At 34.9% G+C, this 12,866-nt stretch overlaps 1 protein-coding gene across 1 annotated transcript in view; it reads left to right on the forward strand.

Annotated features, from left to right (window-relative positions):
- The window catches only part of Catspere (catsper channel auxiliary subunit epsilon), a 175,712-nt gene that overhangs the window by 111,145 nt on the left and 51,701 nt on the right, over nt 1–12,866 (forward strand). Inside the window, exons 13-15 of the mRNA XM_076872903.1 lie at nt 5,749–5,807; nt 9,044–9,119; nt 11,944–11,996. Coding sequence (XP_076729018.1) covers nt 5,749–5,807; nt 9,044–9,119; nt 11,944–11,996 — 188 coding nt within the window. The remainder of the gene's footprint in view (nt 1–5,748; nt 5,808–9,043; nt 9,120–11,943; nt 11,997–12,866) is intronic.

Below are 12,866 nucleotides of genomic sequence, written 5' to 3' on the forward strand. Positions count from 1 at the left end.
CTATGTCTTTTTAAAATATTTTTAAAATATTTTTTATAGTAGATGACACAATATTTTATTTTTATGTGGTGCTGAGGATCGAACCCAGTGCCTCACACATGCTAGGCAAGTACTCTCCAACTGAGCTACAAAGCCAGCCTTCTATCTCTTTCTGGAAGTAATCTTTTGCTACCTGTATTTGCTCACTTATCTCTTTTTTGGAGTGATCAATTTTTGCCTGTATTTCCTCATTTAGGTCATTCTTTAATTCACAGATCATTTTAATTATGAACCTTCTGAACTCCTTCTCTGACATTTCATCAACTTCACTGTCCATGGATTCTGTTATTATAGTGTCCTGGTTTGTTTGGGGCACTTTCCTCCCTTATTTTTTCATGTTATCTATGTGTCTTCCTTTCTTGCAGTATGGATCTAAAATATTACAGTTTCTACCCTATATTCTTTTTATTTTTATGTGGTGTTGAGGATTGAACCCAGGGCTTCACATGTGCTAGGCAAATATTCTACTGCTGAGCCACAACCCTAGCTCTAACCTATATTCTTGTAGTAGCTGTGCAGATTGTCTATACCTCACCTTGATGTTGGGCTTCCAGACCCTGCTGGTGTCCCTCAATGTATGCTACTGAATCTAAAGGTGGTGGCAGCCATAGCCAAGGTAACTTGAGATAATAGTTGAAGAACCCCAAGATGAAAGATGGAAGCAATGTCTTACAGAGATGGGGCTGAAAGGGTGGACCTCACACTATCTTTGGGATGCCTGCTTGGAGATGCACCTGCTTCTAGGCCCTGTTGTTCAAAAGTTAAGGGTTATGGTGTGGGGAAGGCTATGGCGGTGACTGCAGTGTCCCAAGCTGCAAGTGTTTTAGGCTTAGGCTCGCAGGTGGGAGAGGGGAAGGTACTTGGACCTACCCTGGACCTGGTCCTATTCAAGTTGGTATGGGCGGATCTGGGCTGCTGGGCTTGACCTCCCGCTGGTTTGAAGAGGTGGTTCTGTGCCACAGGCTGGGCTCAGGCAGGTGCCTGCAGGTGGAGGGGTGGACCCAGGCCTAATGTGAGCCTGGGTCCTGCGCAGGCTGGTGTGGGTGGATCTGGGTTTGGCCTGGCTTCCCAGTAGTCTGCTGGTCTGAAGAGTTAGTCCTGTGCCGCCAGTGGGTGTATGCCCCACTGGTGGAGGGGATGGACCTGGACCTACTGTAAATCCTGGGTCCTGCGCAGGCTGGTGTCTTGACTATTTGTTTTCTATCTGACCCCTTTTTTTTTCTTTTTCCACTTTTTCTGCATTCTTTTTTTTATTTAATATTTTTATGATTTCATTATATTTTATGTGAGACATTTTAGCTATTGCTATTTGTTTTGTTGGTTGGTTGCTTTAGAATTTATGGTACATCTTCACTTACCTTCTGTCTACCTTCCAAACCATCATATCACTTCATGAATAGTTTAAAAGCTTTGTAATGGTATACTTCCATTTTTCAAGTCCTGTGTGCTATTGATGTCATAATCTATGAATATTTTCAGTGTTTATTGATGTCACACCTTTTACGTCTACATATTTTATGAACTTCACAATGCATTACTGTTATTTCTGCTTTACATAGTCAGTTGTCTTTTCATAGAGACTTAATTAACAAAAAAGCATTTTATATTTATGCATGAATTTGTTTTTTTAGACAGGGCCTCCCTGAGTTGCTGAGGTTGGCCTCAAACTTGCAGTCCTCCTGCCTCAGCCTTCCAAGTCACTGGGATTATAGGCATGCACCACTGTACCTGGTTAAAATTTTAAAATCTCTTTAATTTTAACCTTTCTTTTGTCTTATATTTTAGATATATTCCCTATAAGTATCACATATTTGTGTTTTTTGATTTTTTTCTATTTTTATCCAATCTGAAATATTTTACTTTTGTCCATAGTATTTAATGTATTTACATTCATTGCAATAAATGCCATATTTGGTGATTTGCCTTCCACTTATTTTATATTCTTTTTTTTCAATCTTTTTACATACCTTTTATCATTTCATTTTCCTCCTACTTCTAGTTTAGCAGTTACATACTCTATATTTATAATCAGGTTTCCTTAGAAATTTTGACATAAATATTTAATTTATACAAGTCCAAATTTAAATATTTTACTCTTTCCCAAACTCATGTTATCATAGTCATAGATTTTTAATCCTACTTTATTTTTATACTAGTAGATAATTTTATTATAATTTTATACAGCAGTATGTATTTACCCTATCTTCAAAAAAAAAATTGTGCCCCCATCCTGTATTTCTTTTCTTTTGCTTTAGGTACATAGCGAGCAGCTATTTGTGATTAAATACTCAATATTTTTTGTCTGAAGACATATTCATTCTTGAAAAACATTTTTATGGCTATAGAGCACATTAAAAATATAATTTTTTTTGGCCTGCATTGTTACTGTTGAGATATCACTTGTAATCATAACTTTCATCCCTCAGAGAGCTTTTAAAATTTTGTTCTTTGCTTTCTGTAGCTTTACTGTAATGTGTATAGATTTGAGTTTCTGTGCTTTTGCACTGCTTAGAATTTCTTGGGCTACTTTAATATGTAGATCGTCATTTTCATCAGATAGCTTGTCACATACTGTCTGTACCTCTTTCTCCTTCTTCTTCTCTTCTATAATATCAGTTAGTCATGTTAAACTTCCTCAATCAATTTCCCACGAGCCTTTAACTCTCTTTCTATATTGTTCATCCTTTCCTCTCTCTAGAATGTATTCCTATAGTTTCTTCTGACCAGTCTCCCACTTTAGAGCTTTTTTTTTGTTGTTGCTGCTGTTTTACTTAATTTTGGTTATGCCTAATCTGCTGCCAAAATTATATTTGACATTTTAAAAATTTTTTTTATTAAAATTATAGTTGCATACTCAATTTGATTATTTTTAACTATTAAAAGTTTTATTTATTGTTTTAAAATAAATACACTGAAACACTTTATAGTTTCTTCCACAGTGCAGATATTTTCTTTTTCTTTTTTTTAATATCTTGATTTTATTTACTTATTTTTATATGGTGCTGAGGATCAAACCCAGGGCCTTGCATGTGCTAGGTGAGCACTCTACCATTAAGCCATAACCCCAGCCCCAATCCAGATATTTTCAATTTTGTCATTTATTTCTGCAAAACCATTTCTTCATTATTTTTAAGTAGAGGATTGCATTCATAGAATATATTTTTAAATAGCACCATAATGTAGATATATTTTATTATGTAAAATAATATGCATATATGTAGGTTGAATTGCCAACCCAAATTTGAGCATAATTTCTCTCTCTCTCTCTCTCTCTCTCTTTTTTTTTTTTTTTTTTTTTGGCTTTTTCTTCTTCTTCTGTGAAGAGCCTGTTTAGTTCCTTTGTCCATTTATCAACTGGGTTCTTTGGTTTTTTGTTGTTGTTGGGGGGGTTGGTTTTGGGGTTGTGTGTGCATGTGTGTGTGTGTGTGTGTTAAGTTTTTTGAGTTCTTTATATATCCTGGAGATTAATGCTGTATCTGAGATGCAGACGGCAAAGATATTTCCCATCCTGTAGGCTCTCTCCTGATGCTCTTCGTTATTTCCTTTGCTACGAAGAAAGTTTTTAGTTTGATAACATCCCATTTATTGGTTCTTAATTTTGCTTCTTGTGCTTTAGGATTCTTATTGAGGAATTTGGTTCCTAAGCTGATATGATGGAGCTTTGGGCCTACTTTTTCTTCTAGTAGGTGCATGGTCTCTGGTCTAATGCCTAGATACTGGATCCACTTTGAGTCAAGTTTTGTGATTTAATTTCATTAGGGGTTTAATTTCATTTTGCTACATATGGATTTCCAGTTTTCTCAGCATCATTTGTTGAAAAGGCTATCTTTTCTCCAATGTATGTTTATGATGCCTCTGTCTAGTACAAGATAACTATATTTATGTGAGTTTGTCTCTGTATCTTCTAGTCTGTTCCATTGGTCTTCTTGTCTGTTTTGTTAGCAATACCATGCTGTCTTATTACTATAGCTTTGTAGTGTAATTTAAGGGATGGTGTTGTAATGCCTCTCACTTCACTTATGTTACTGAGGATTGCTTTGGCTATTCTGGGCCTCTTATTTTTCCAAGTGAATTTTGTGGCTGCTTTTTATTTCTATGAACAACTACATTGGAATTTTAATAGGAACTGCATTAAATCTGTATAGTGCTTTTGAAAATATAGCCATTTTGACAATGTTAATTCTGCCTATCCAAGAACATAGGAGATCTTTCCATCTTCTAAGGTCTTCTTCAATTTCTTTCTTTAGTTTCTATAGTTTTCATTGTACAGGCTTTTCACCTCTTTTGTTAGAATGATTTCCAATTTTTTTTAGGTTATTGTGAATGGGATAATTTTCCTAATTTCTCCTTCAGTTGACTTATCAGTGATTTATAGAAATACAATTGATTTATGGGTGTTAATTTTATAACCTGCTACTTTACTGAATTTATTTATGAGTTCTAGAAGTTTTCTGATGAGAGTTTTGGGGGGTCTTCTAAATATGGAATTATGTTCTTAGCAAATAGGGGTAGTTTGAGTTCTTCTTTTCCTATTTGTATCCCTTTAATTTCTTTCTTCTGTTAATTGCTCTGGGTAGAGTTTCCAGGACTATGTTGAATAGAAGTGGTGAAAGAGGGTATCCATGTCTTGTTCCAGTTTTGAGAGGGAATGCCTTCAGTTTTTCTCCATTTAGAATAATGTTAGCCTTGGGTTTAGCATATATAGCTTTTACACTGTTGAAGCATGTTCCTACTGTTCCTAGTTTTTCCTAGTGTTTTGAGCATGAATGGATGCTGTATTTTGTGAAATGCTCTTTATGCATCCCTTGAGATAATCATGTGATTCTTATCTTTAAGTCTATTGATGTGGTGAATTACATTTATTGATTTCCATATATTGTACCAACCTTGCACCCTGTTGAGCATAATTTAAATGACAAGAATAATCAAAGCTTGGAAACTGTAACTACATTTCACTAAAGACAACATAAAATTTTTGGTGCCTAATTATAAGCAAGAGCATTTTTGTAAGGTTACTTACCAAAAAGCAATATAGGGATATAACTATTTCCCTTAATATACTTTAGAAATGTATGGCTTATTATTTTTTGCCTCTACTATAATGTATATTCTGTAAATGTTTTTTTTTTAATGCTGAGCCAACAGCAACCTTATGGAATGCTAAAGATTGAAATGAAACATAATCCAGAGGGAAGAAAACAGCAAGAATCTATGTAAAAGGCAGATTAACGTTGTAAAAAGTACTCAAAAACAACAGAGGAAATTATCAGGCAAATAATTACACAGCAAACTACAGACAGGATAAACAACCAAATCAAAGAAGAAATGCTTCAGAGACAAGATTATTAAAAAACAGATGAAAAATTAAAGTCTTCTAAGCTCCAGAAATGAATGAAAAATAAAAATAAGAGGAAATTCAAATGAGGGGGGGATAGAAGATATATAAATAAAAAAACTAAGATAATAAAAATTTTAAAGGGAAAATAACAAAAATGTAACTAAGTTGATTAAGGTGAACCTAATTAGAATTTGTGAAGTGGAAAAGAATTTTGAAAGAATGCTAAGTATATCATTTTTCTTTTTTAAAGAAAGATTTAAATATATTTTGAAAGAATATATTGTCATACACAGATGTGGAGACAAAATGCTACTAAAGTAGAATCCCAATCCCTAATTCTGTTTTACATAAACTTAAATTTTCTTTTTTAGGCAATAGCCTTTTCTCAGAGTGTAAATTATGAGGCAGTAGATGATTACCACAAGCTCCAGTAAGTATGACTTTTTAAAGAACTTTTAGACATATTATTTGGATTATAGGTATTACTTTATTTAAATAACCTTATATCCTTTAAAATACCAAATTTCCTTTAAAAGTATATACATATATAATTAGTATTTAGCTGCATGAAAATATGGAATACTCCTTGTAGTTCAATGGAAGGTTCTCATTTGCCCTAGTGAAATGAATAAAACAGACTTGCATTAGTCAACTTTCTATTTGTAACAAAATACCTGAGGCAATTAACTCACGAAAAGAAAAGGTATATTTCAGCTCCTTGTCCTGGAGGTTCAAGTCTGTGATTGAATGACCTCATTGCTTTTGAGACTCTAGCTTGCAGTATATCATGGCAGGAGCATGTGGTAGAACAAGCCTTTTAACACATGAGCAAGGCAACAAAGAAATCAGGGTACCCCCTTGAAAGATGCCCCTCATGTCCTAGGGACCTCCCAAAAAGGTTGACTTTCTGAAGGTCCACTACCTCCAAATATTGTCTTTTTGGGAACCAAGCCTGTTAACACATGGTCCTTTGAGAGATATGTTATGGTTTGGATGTGCTGTACTCACATGTGAGACAGTGAAAGAAGGTTCAGAGGAGTATTGATTGGGTTGTAAGAATCTTAACCTAATCAGTGGTTTAATGCTCTTATTGATAGGGATTAACTGAGTGGTAATTGAAGGGGTAGGGTGTGGCTGGAGGAGGTGGGAATTGGGGTGAGACTTTGGGTATATATTTATATCTGGCAAGTGGGCTCTTTCTCACCACATAAGCCACTTCCCTCTGCCACACTCTTCCACCATGATGTTTCTGTCTCACCTGGAGCCCTGAGGAATGGAGGCAGCTGTCAATGGATTGAGACCTCTGAAACCATGAGCCCTCAAATAAATGCTTCCTCTGCTACAACTGTGCTGGTCAGGTCATTTAGTCACAGCAGCGAAAAAGCTAACTGAAACAGGATACTTAACCAAACTATAGAAAGGTTATTTTTTAGTTCAGTAACTTCTAAGCATGTTTATAATTAATTCCCATCTCAAAATCTCTATATACTATCCTCAAGCAAAAACTGGAACTCTAATTATCACAAAGTCTTTTTAATTATAAATGAAGTCAGATAAAACACCATCTTTGACTCTTACACAAGGTAGTCAAAGTACTTAATGTCTGGAGAATGACAACCAATTTGGAATTCTATGTGTAATAATCAGCTTTTTCATGACTATAACAAAATACCTGACACAAGTTACTTATGAAGAAGAGATTTCTTTAGCTCACAGTTTTGAAAGCTGAAAGTCCAAATAGCATAGAGCAGGCTTGGCAAGAGCCGCTCTTGCCTGTATCACTCCACAGCAGATAGCGATGGTAGGAGTGCATGCAGGAGCAAAGAGATTATATATTGAACAACAATCAGAGAAAGCTAGCAGGGTAGGAGGACCAGGCATCTATATAACAATCCTTTCTGGAGAACTAACAAGGGTTCACATGAGATTTTCTGCATGCCACCATGACTAAGGACTTCCCATCAGGCCCCACCTCTTAAAAGTTCCACAGTGCCTTCCAATATTGCTCACAGAATAATCACATGAAACTTTGGGGGAAGAAGAACAATTAAACAGCCATATCCAATTCCTGAAAATACTGTACTGAAAATGACCAAATTAAATAAATAAATAATTCATACTAAATAATTATTTATAATTATTATATAATTCCAATCAAGTTTTTAAAAATAGTTTTAGCAAAACAATTTCTAAATCTAAAAAAAGGGTAAAGTATATCCAAAGCATAGCACTGCATGAAGGCATTTTATAATTATCATTATGACCTGACTGTGTTTTTTTAGAAAAATAGAATTTTTTCCCTAGGAAAAAGTCAGTTTTCTTTATTTCACTAGTACTTCAATTAAGTTTGAGTCCCTGCTGTATACCCAGCACTCTCCAGGTATTCAAAATACATGGTAAACAAGGATGAAGTACTGGTATCACTGGAACATATCTCCAGTGGCAGAAGACAAACAGAAAGTCATCAAATAAATTAGGTAATTCCTATAATTTTTATTTATATAATTTATTATAAATAAAAGAAAACAAATTTCTAATACTGATAAATGTTATTATAAAGAAAAGAAAACAAAATAGTGAGATAGTAACTTGGAAGGATAAGAAGAAAATGCTCTCTTAGACCCAGTATTCAGTAGAGGCTTAATTTATTACTTGCCCCTTTCCCCACTGGACTTTTCTTTTTATCCTTCAAATGTTTTTGGTTCTGTGTATACTTACTGAGAATTAGGTTGCCAGAGAATGCACATCAAACTGCCCAGGATATTTGTTTTTTCCTTATTATTATTATTATTATTATTATTATTATTATTATTTTGGAATGTAAACCTTTAGCAGGGGGTAAGATATGAATCAATCTTTCAATGGGGCTGAGTATGTGGCTCAAGCGGTAGCGCGCTCGCCTGGCATGCGTGCGGCCCGGGTTCGATCCTCAGCACCACATACAAAACAAAGATGTTGTATCCGCCGATAACTAAAAAATAAAATTAAAATTCTCTCTCTCTCTCTCTCTCTCTCTCTCTCTCTCTCTCTCTCTCTCTCTCTTTAAAAAAAAAAATCTTTCAAAATGTCATTTTCTGTCATTTATGAGCCCTCACATTTGGCCTGAACTCCAAAATATTCGTGTATACTTGATGGTCAGGAAAGACATTATATCTGATGTCCTTGTATTAGTCAGATCCTAGTAGGCAACTTAATGTGATTCAGAAAGCTAAATACTCTTTTTTGTCACAAAGGTGTTATCAGTTCAAGGGAAAACATATATAGGGGCTAGAGGAGAAATTGCTGCAGTGGCTACCATCTTGTAATACCATCGAAAGCAGGCAGGTCAAAATGTCACCCACATAACCCAAATGTCCAGGGACATTCATGAAATAAGGGGTGGGGATTTGAAGTGCTGACAGGATTCTCGTTTGTTTCCCATTATACCAACCATCTGGTGACTATAACATGGGTTACACCAAGAGATGGGAGTCACTTCATGATATGACCACATTTCAGAGCTGCCTGCACAGAAGCAGCCACCAGTTACCACTGGCACCACCCTCCAGGCTGTAAGGAGGTTCAATCACATCATGTACATGGGACTTTGCATTTGCTCTATAGAGAGACAGAGTCATGTCACTACATTCGTGATTCTTAATAACTTGCATGGATTGTTTTTCTTAGAGATGAGAACACGGGTATTGTGCTTATTCAACTTCGACCTAGTGAATATGCAAAAACGTGCCCAATAGCCCAAAAGGTAAGTGACAAAGGTTAAAGATCAAAAACTTTACTTCAAAAATGTGTAGGTGGTAAACTAAGTAATACAATAAGTCATACATATTACTCCATAATGATACCACTCCCCTCTACTTAGCAACATTTTGCAATGTTTCACTATAAAGGCAGCATTATTTTATTTTATTTTATTTTTGGCACATTTTTTTTTTAGTTGTAGTTGGACACAATACCATTATTTTATTTATTTATTTTTTTAACGTGTTGCCTAGGATGGAACCCAGTACCTCATATGTGCTAGGCAAGTTCTCTATGGTTGAACCTTATTTTACTTTGAAAGCAGAAAATACAATTTCTGCTTTCTATGAGTTTATCATCTAATGTAGGATATATTAACATACACAAAAGTATAGAATTATTTGTTTTTGAAGTTTTGTAGATAAACTGAAATTAATGGGAATAGATAAAGTTGGGTATGGTTTGTCAAAGAAGTCTGCCTGTAATGTCCATATTTATCCCGCATTTAATCATTCAATGAAATTCAATTATTTCTTCATTCAAAAACATCTATTATATACCTGTATTCTGTGTTTCACTCTGTGTGCTAGGTAATAGGAGTTATAAAGATGAAAATATAGAGTGCATACCCTAGAGGTAGAGAATATATGTAATAGTTATCAAATAGTCCATAGGAAAGGGAACAGTTTTGATTGGGTAGGGAAAGGTCAAAAGAAACAATACATAAATGATCAAAATGACCATCGAGAGGGGCCAGGGTTGTTACTCAGTGGTAGAGTGCTTGCCTAGCACATGAGAGGGTTCAATCCTCAGCACCACATAAAAATAAATGAATAAAATAAAGGCATTGTGTCTATCTACAACTAAATTTAAAAAAAAAATGACCATTAAGATTAAGTGAAAAAAGGACAAGGCAGAGCCATAATTATTATGAGGTTAAATACAAATGTCTCTCAGTTGAAGGATAATAATTAAAGTCATGACTCCCTGACTGAAACATTGGCAGTTCTTCGGTTCTTATGAGTAAATCCAAAGAACACTGCACTCATCCACTTTATTCTCAAATCTTGCTGTCTTTTTAAGCTTTTTTTTTTTTTTTTTTTGGTACTGGGTATTGAACCCAGGGTCATTGAGCTGCATCTTCAGCCTTTTATTTTTTATTTTGAAATGGGGTCTCACTACTTAACCTGTACATTACTTTTTAAGCAACATAAATCTAAACATTTACTCTTTGGGTAAGTCATTTGGCATTTTGAATGGTTTCTAAGGAAATTTACCTAATGACAGAAAATTAATAGTCTTTCGACTTTAAATATAATGTGTACCAGCTGCTGGGTACAACCTCTCTTCTCAGCAAAGCCTCACAAAATTCTGATTTTTGTATTCATTCTACTCTGCTCTTTCTGGAAATATATCAAATTGATTAAAAGGAGTTGCGAACTATTGGTACTAATAGTAGAGGTGCATTTGGGCATAAGTGCAATACATCAGGGTTGAGTGGGTGGTGCACACCTGCAGTTCCAGCTACTTGGGAGGTTGTAGGATAATCACTTGAGTTCAGGAGTTTGAGACTAGCCTGGACAACATAGTGAAGCACTGTCTCAACACACACACACACACACACTCCCCTCCTCCTCTCTCATCACATCACATCAGACTCCAGTAGGGTTTTATTTGTTTGTTTTAATATTACCTTTTCCATATCAAATACCTTCCTTGAGCATTTTCAGTCTATGAAACAAGGTATAGCATGACTACATGATGCCAATGTTGGATTTTTACACTTGCTTTTCTCCACAGAATCCCAAAGTTTACTTACAGGAAACATAGGTTATGTTAACAAAGCATCTCACAATCCTGGTGCAGGCACTATATTAATTTTTTTATGTATTATGCTATAGTATCCACAGGTAGTTTGTTTCAAAAATGAAAGAGCAAAAATGGGCATTTCTTTTTTTAAAAAAAAGCAGTTATGAATATGTTTAAGATAAATATCCACAGAACTAGGCGGGGTTTATTAATAGTTGGTCTATTGGCACTGCTCCTTTGGATACAGAGTAGTGCTGCTTAAATCAGGAATAACCAAGTTACATGATGTTACTCAATACCCTGAGAGGTAAATTACTGGTTTACCAAAGTGAAAAGAATGTCAAATTAGTAGACAGGTCAATTATAGAAACCTGGTAGCTGAGTCAAAGTGCAAGCTGAAAGTGTGGAGTTGATAGTCTTGGTTGTAGAACTGCATGTAAAAGAAGAGATGGGATCAACTCCCTGAGATACTAACATAAGAAAGTAGAAAACCAACCTTTGGGTTTTCTGAGCAATAAAGATGAAAAAAAAACAGTGATCAAAGAAAAAGAAGGAAAACAGCACAGACTAGTATGTAACAGATCAATTAAAAGGTTATTAACAGGTTGAGCATCCCAAACTTAAAACATTAAAATCTAAAATGTTCCAAAATCCAAAACTTTCTGAATGTTAACATGACAACTACGAACAGAAAAATCCACACCAAATCTCGAACAGAAAAATCCACACCAAATCTCACATGATGGGTTCAGTCAAAATGCAGGCATAATAAGAGCATTTTATAAAATCACTTCATGGTTAGACTTGGTTCCCAACTCCCAAGATATTTTATGTTCATGCAACTATTCCAAAATCCATAAAGTCAGAGAACCAAAGCACTTACAGTGACAAGTATTCTAGCTAAGGGGTACTCAGCCTGTATTCCAAATTTAAAATGTAACTGCTTTTAGTGGTGGTGATATCTCAGATCATGTAAATCAGAACAACTGAACTCACTACCTAACTTACTTCATTTTTAGGTGTTCCAAATAGCTGTTGGCTGCGATAATAATAAATTCATTGCAGTGAAAGGGCAAGTATATTTCCATTTGACCTGTCTTACTCTTTTAAGTTTTAAAGCAAATGGTGTACTGAATCAATAATTACTAGAGATAATATTAGCCTAATGACTGTCTATAATAAAATCTAAAGTAATACTGACATTGGTCTCCAGTTCCAATTGGTTTGAACTTATTTTCAAGTCAAATATTATATTTGAATCATACTCAAAAGGAAAAGAATTAATCTTGGTCTTTATTACCAGCATTTCTTCCCTTTTAATAAACCAGTTTCTATCTTTTACCCCTACTTCTCTTGGCTCTTCAGTCCACAGCACATTTCCAGTTATTACTTCACTTTTTTAGGGAGTTGCTTACATCCCTACCAGAGAAGCTCAGCTTCCCACACTAGGAAATTTTTTTAGAGTCAATTGAACAGAACCACCAGTATTGTTCCTTCAGAGAATCTCAAGGAATGAATTTTGTTGACCTCACTATGGTTCACAATGAGACAAGCTGTATTTTGTGTCTTTTGTTACCGTAGCTTTTTCTTTCACATGGGAGAAAATTAAGGTCAGTATGCACAAATCTGACTAAAGTCAAACAATCATGAAAGCAGCAACTTGTTGTGATTCCTCTCCTTTAGTTAGGAGTGGAGGACCATTGACTCTTACCTGAGTTTTTATGAAATTACATGCTCTCAACCAAAATGAATGCCTATTCTTCCATCATTCTAATAATCACTTGATTTTTTACTGAATTGTAGTAATGACTTACTGGATTGATAATTAAAAATTCCTGTCTCATTTAGTGTTTCCTAAATCTGCATGTCTTAATACCTTTGCAACCATAATTTCTTTCCCAGGAAACACAAAAAGGCTAATTGATTTAGATACCCTATACCC

This window comes from Callospermophilus lateralis, chromosome 13, assembly GCF_048772815.1.
Source record: "Callospermophilus lateralis isolate mCalLat2 chromosome 13, mCalLat2.hap1, whole genome shotgun sequence".
In the NCBI taxonomy this organism is placed as follows: domain Eukaryota; kingdom Metazoa; phylum Chordata; class Mammalia; order Rodentia; family Sciuridae; genus Callospermophilus; species Callospermophilus lateralis.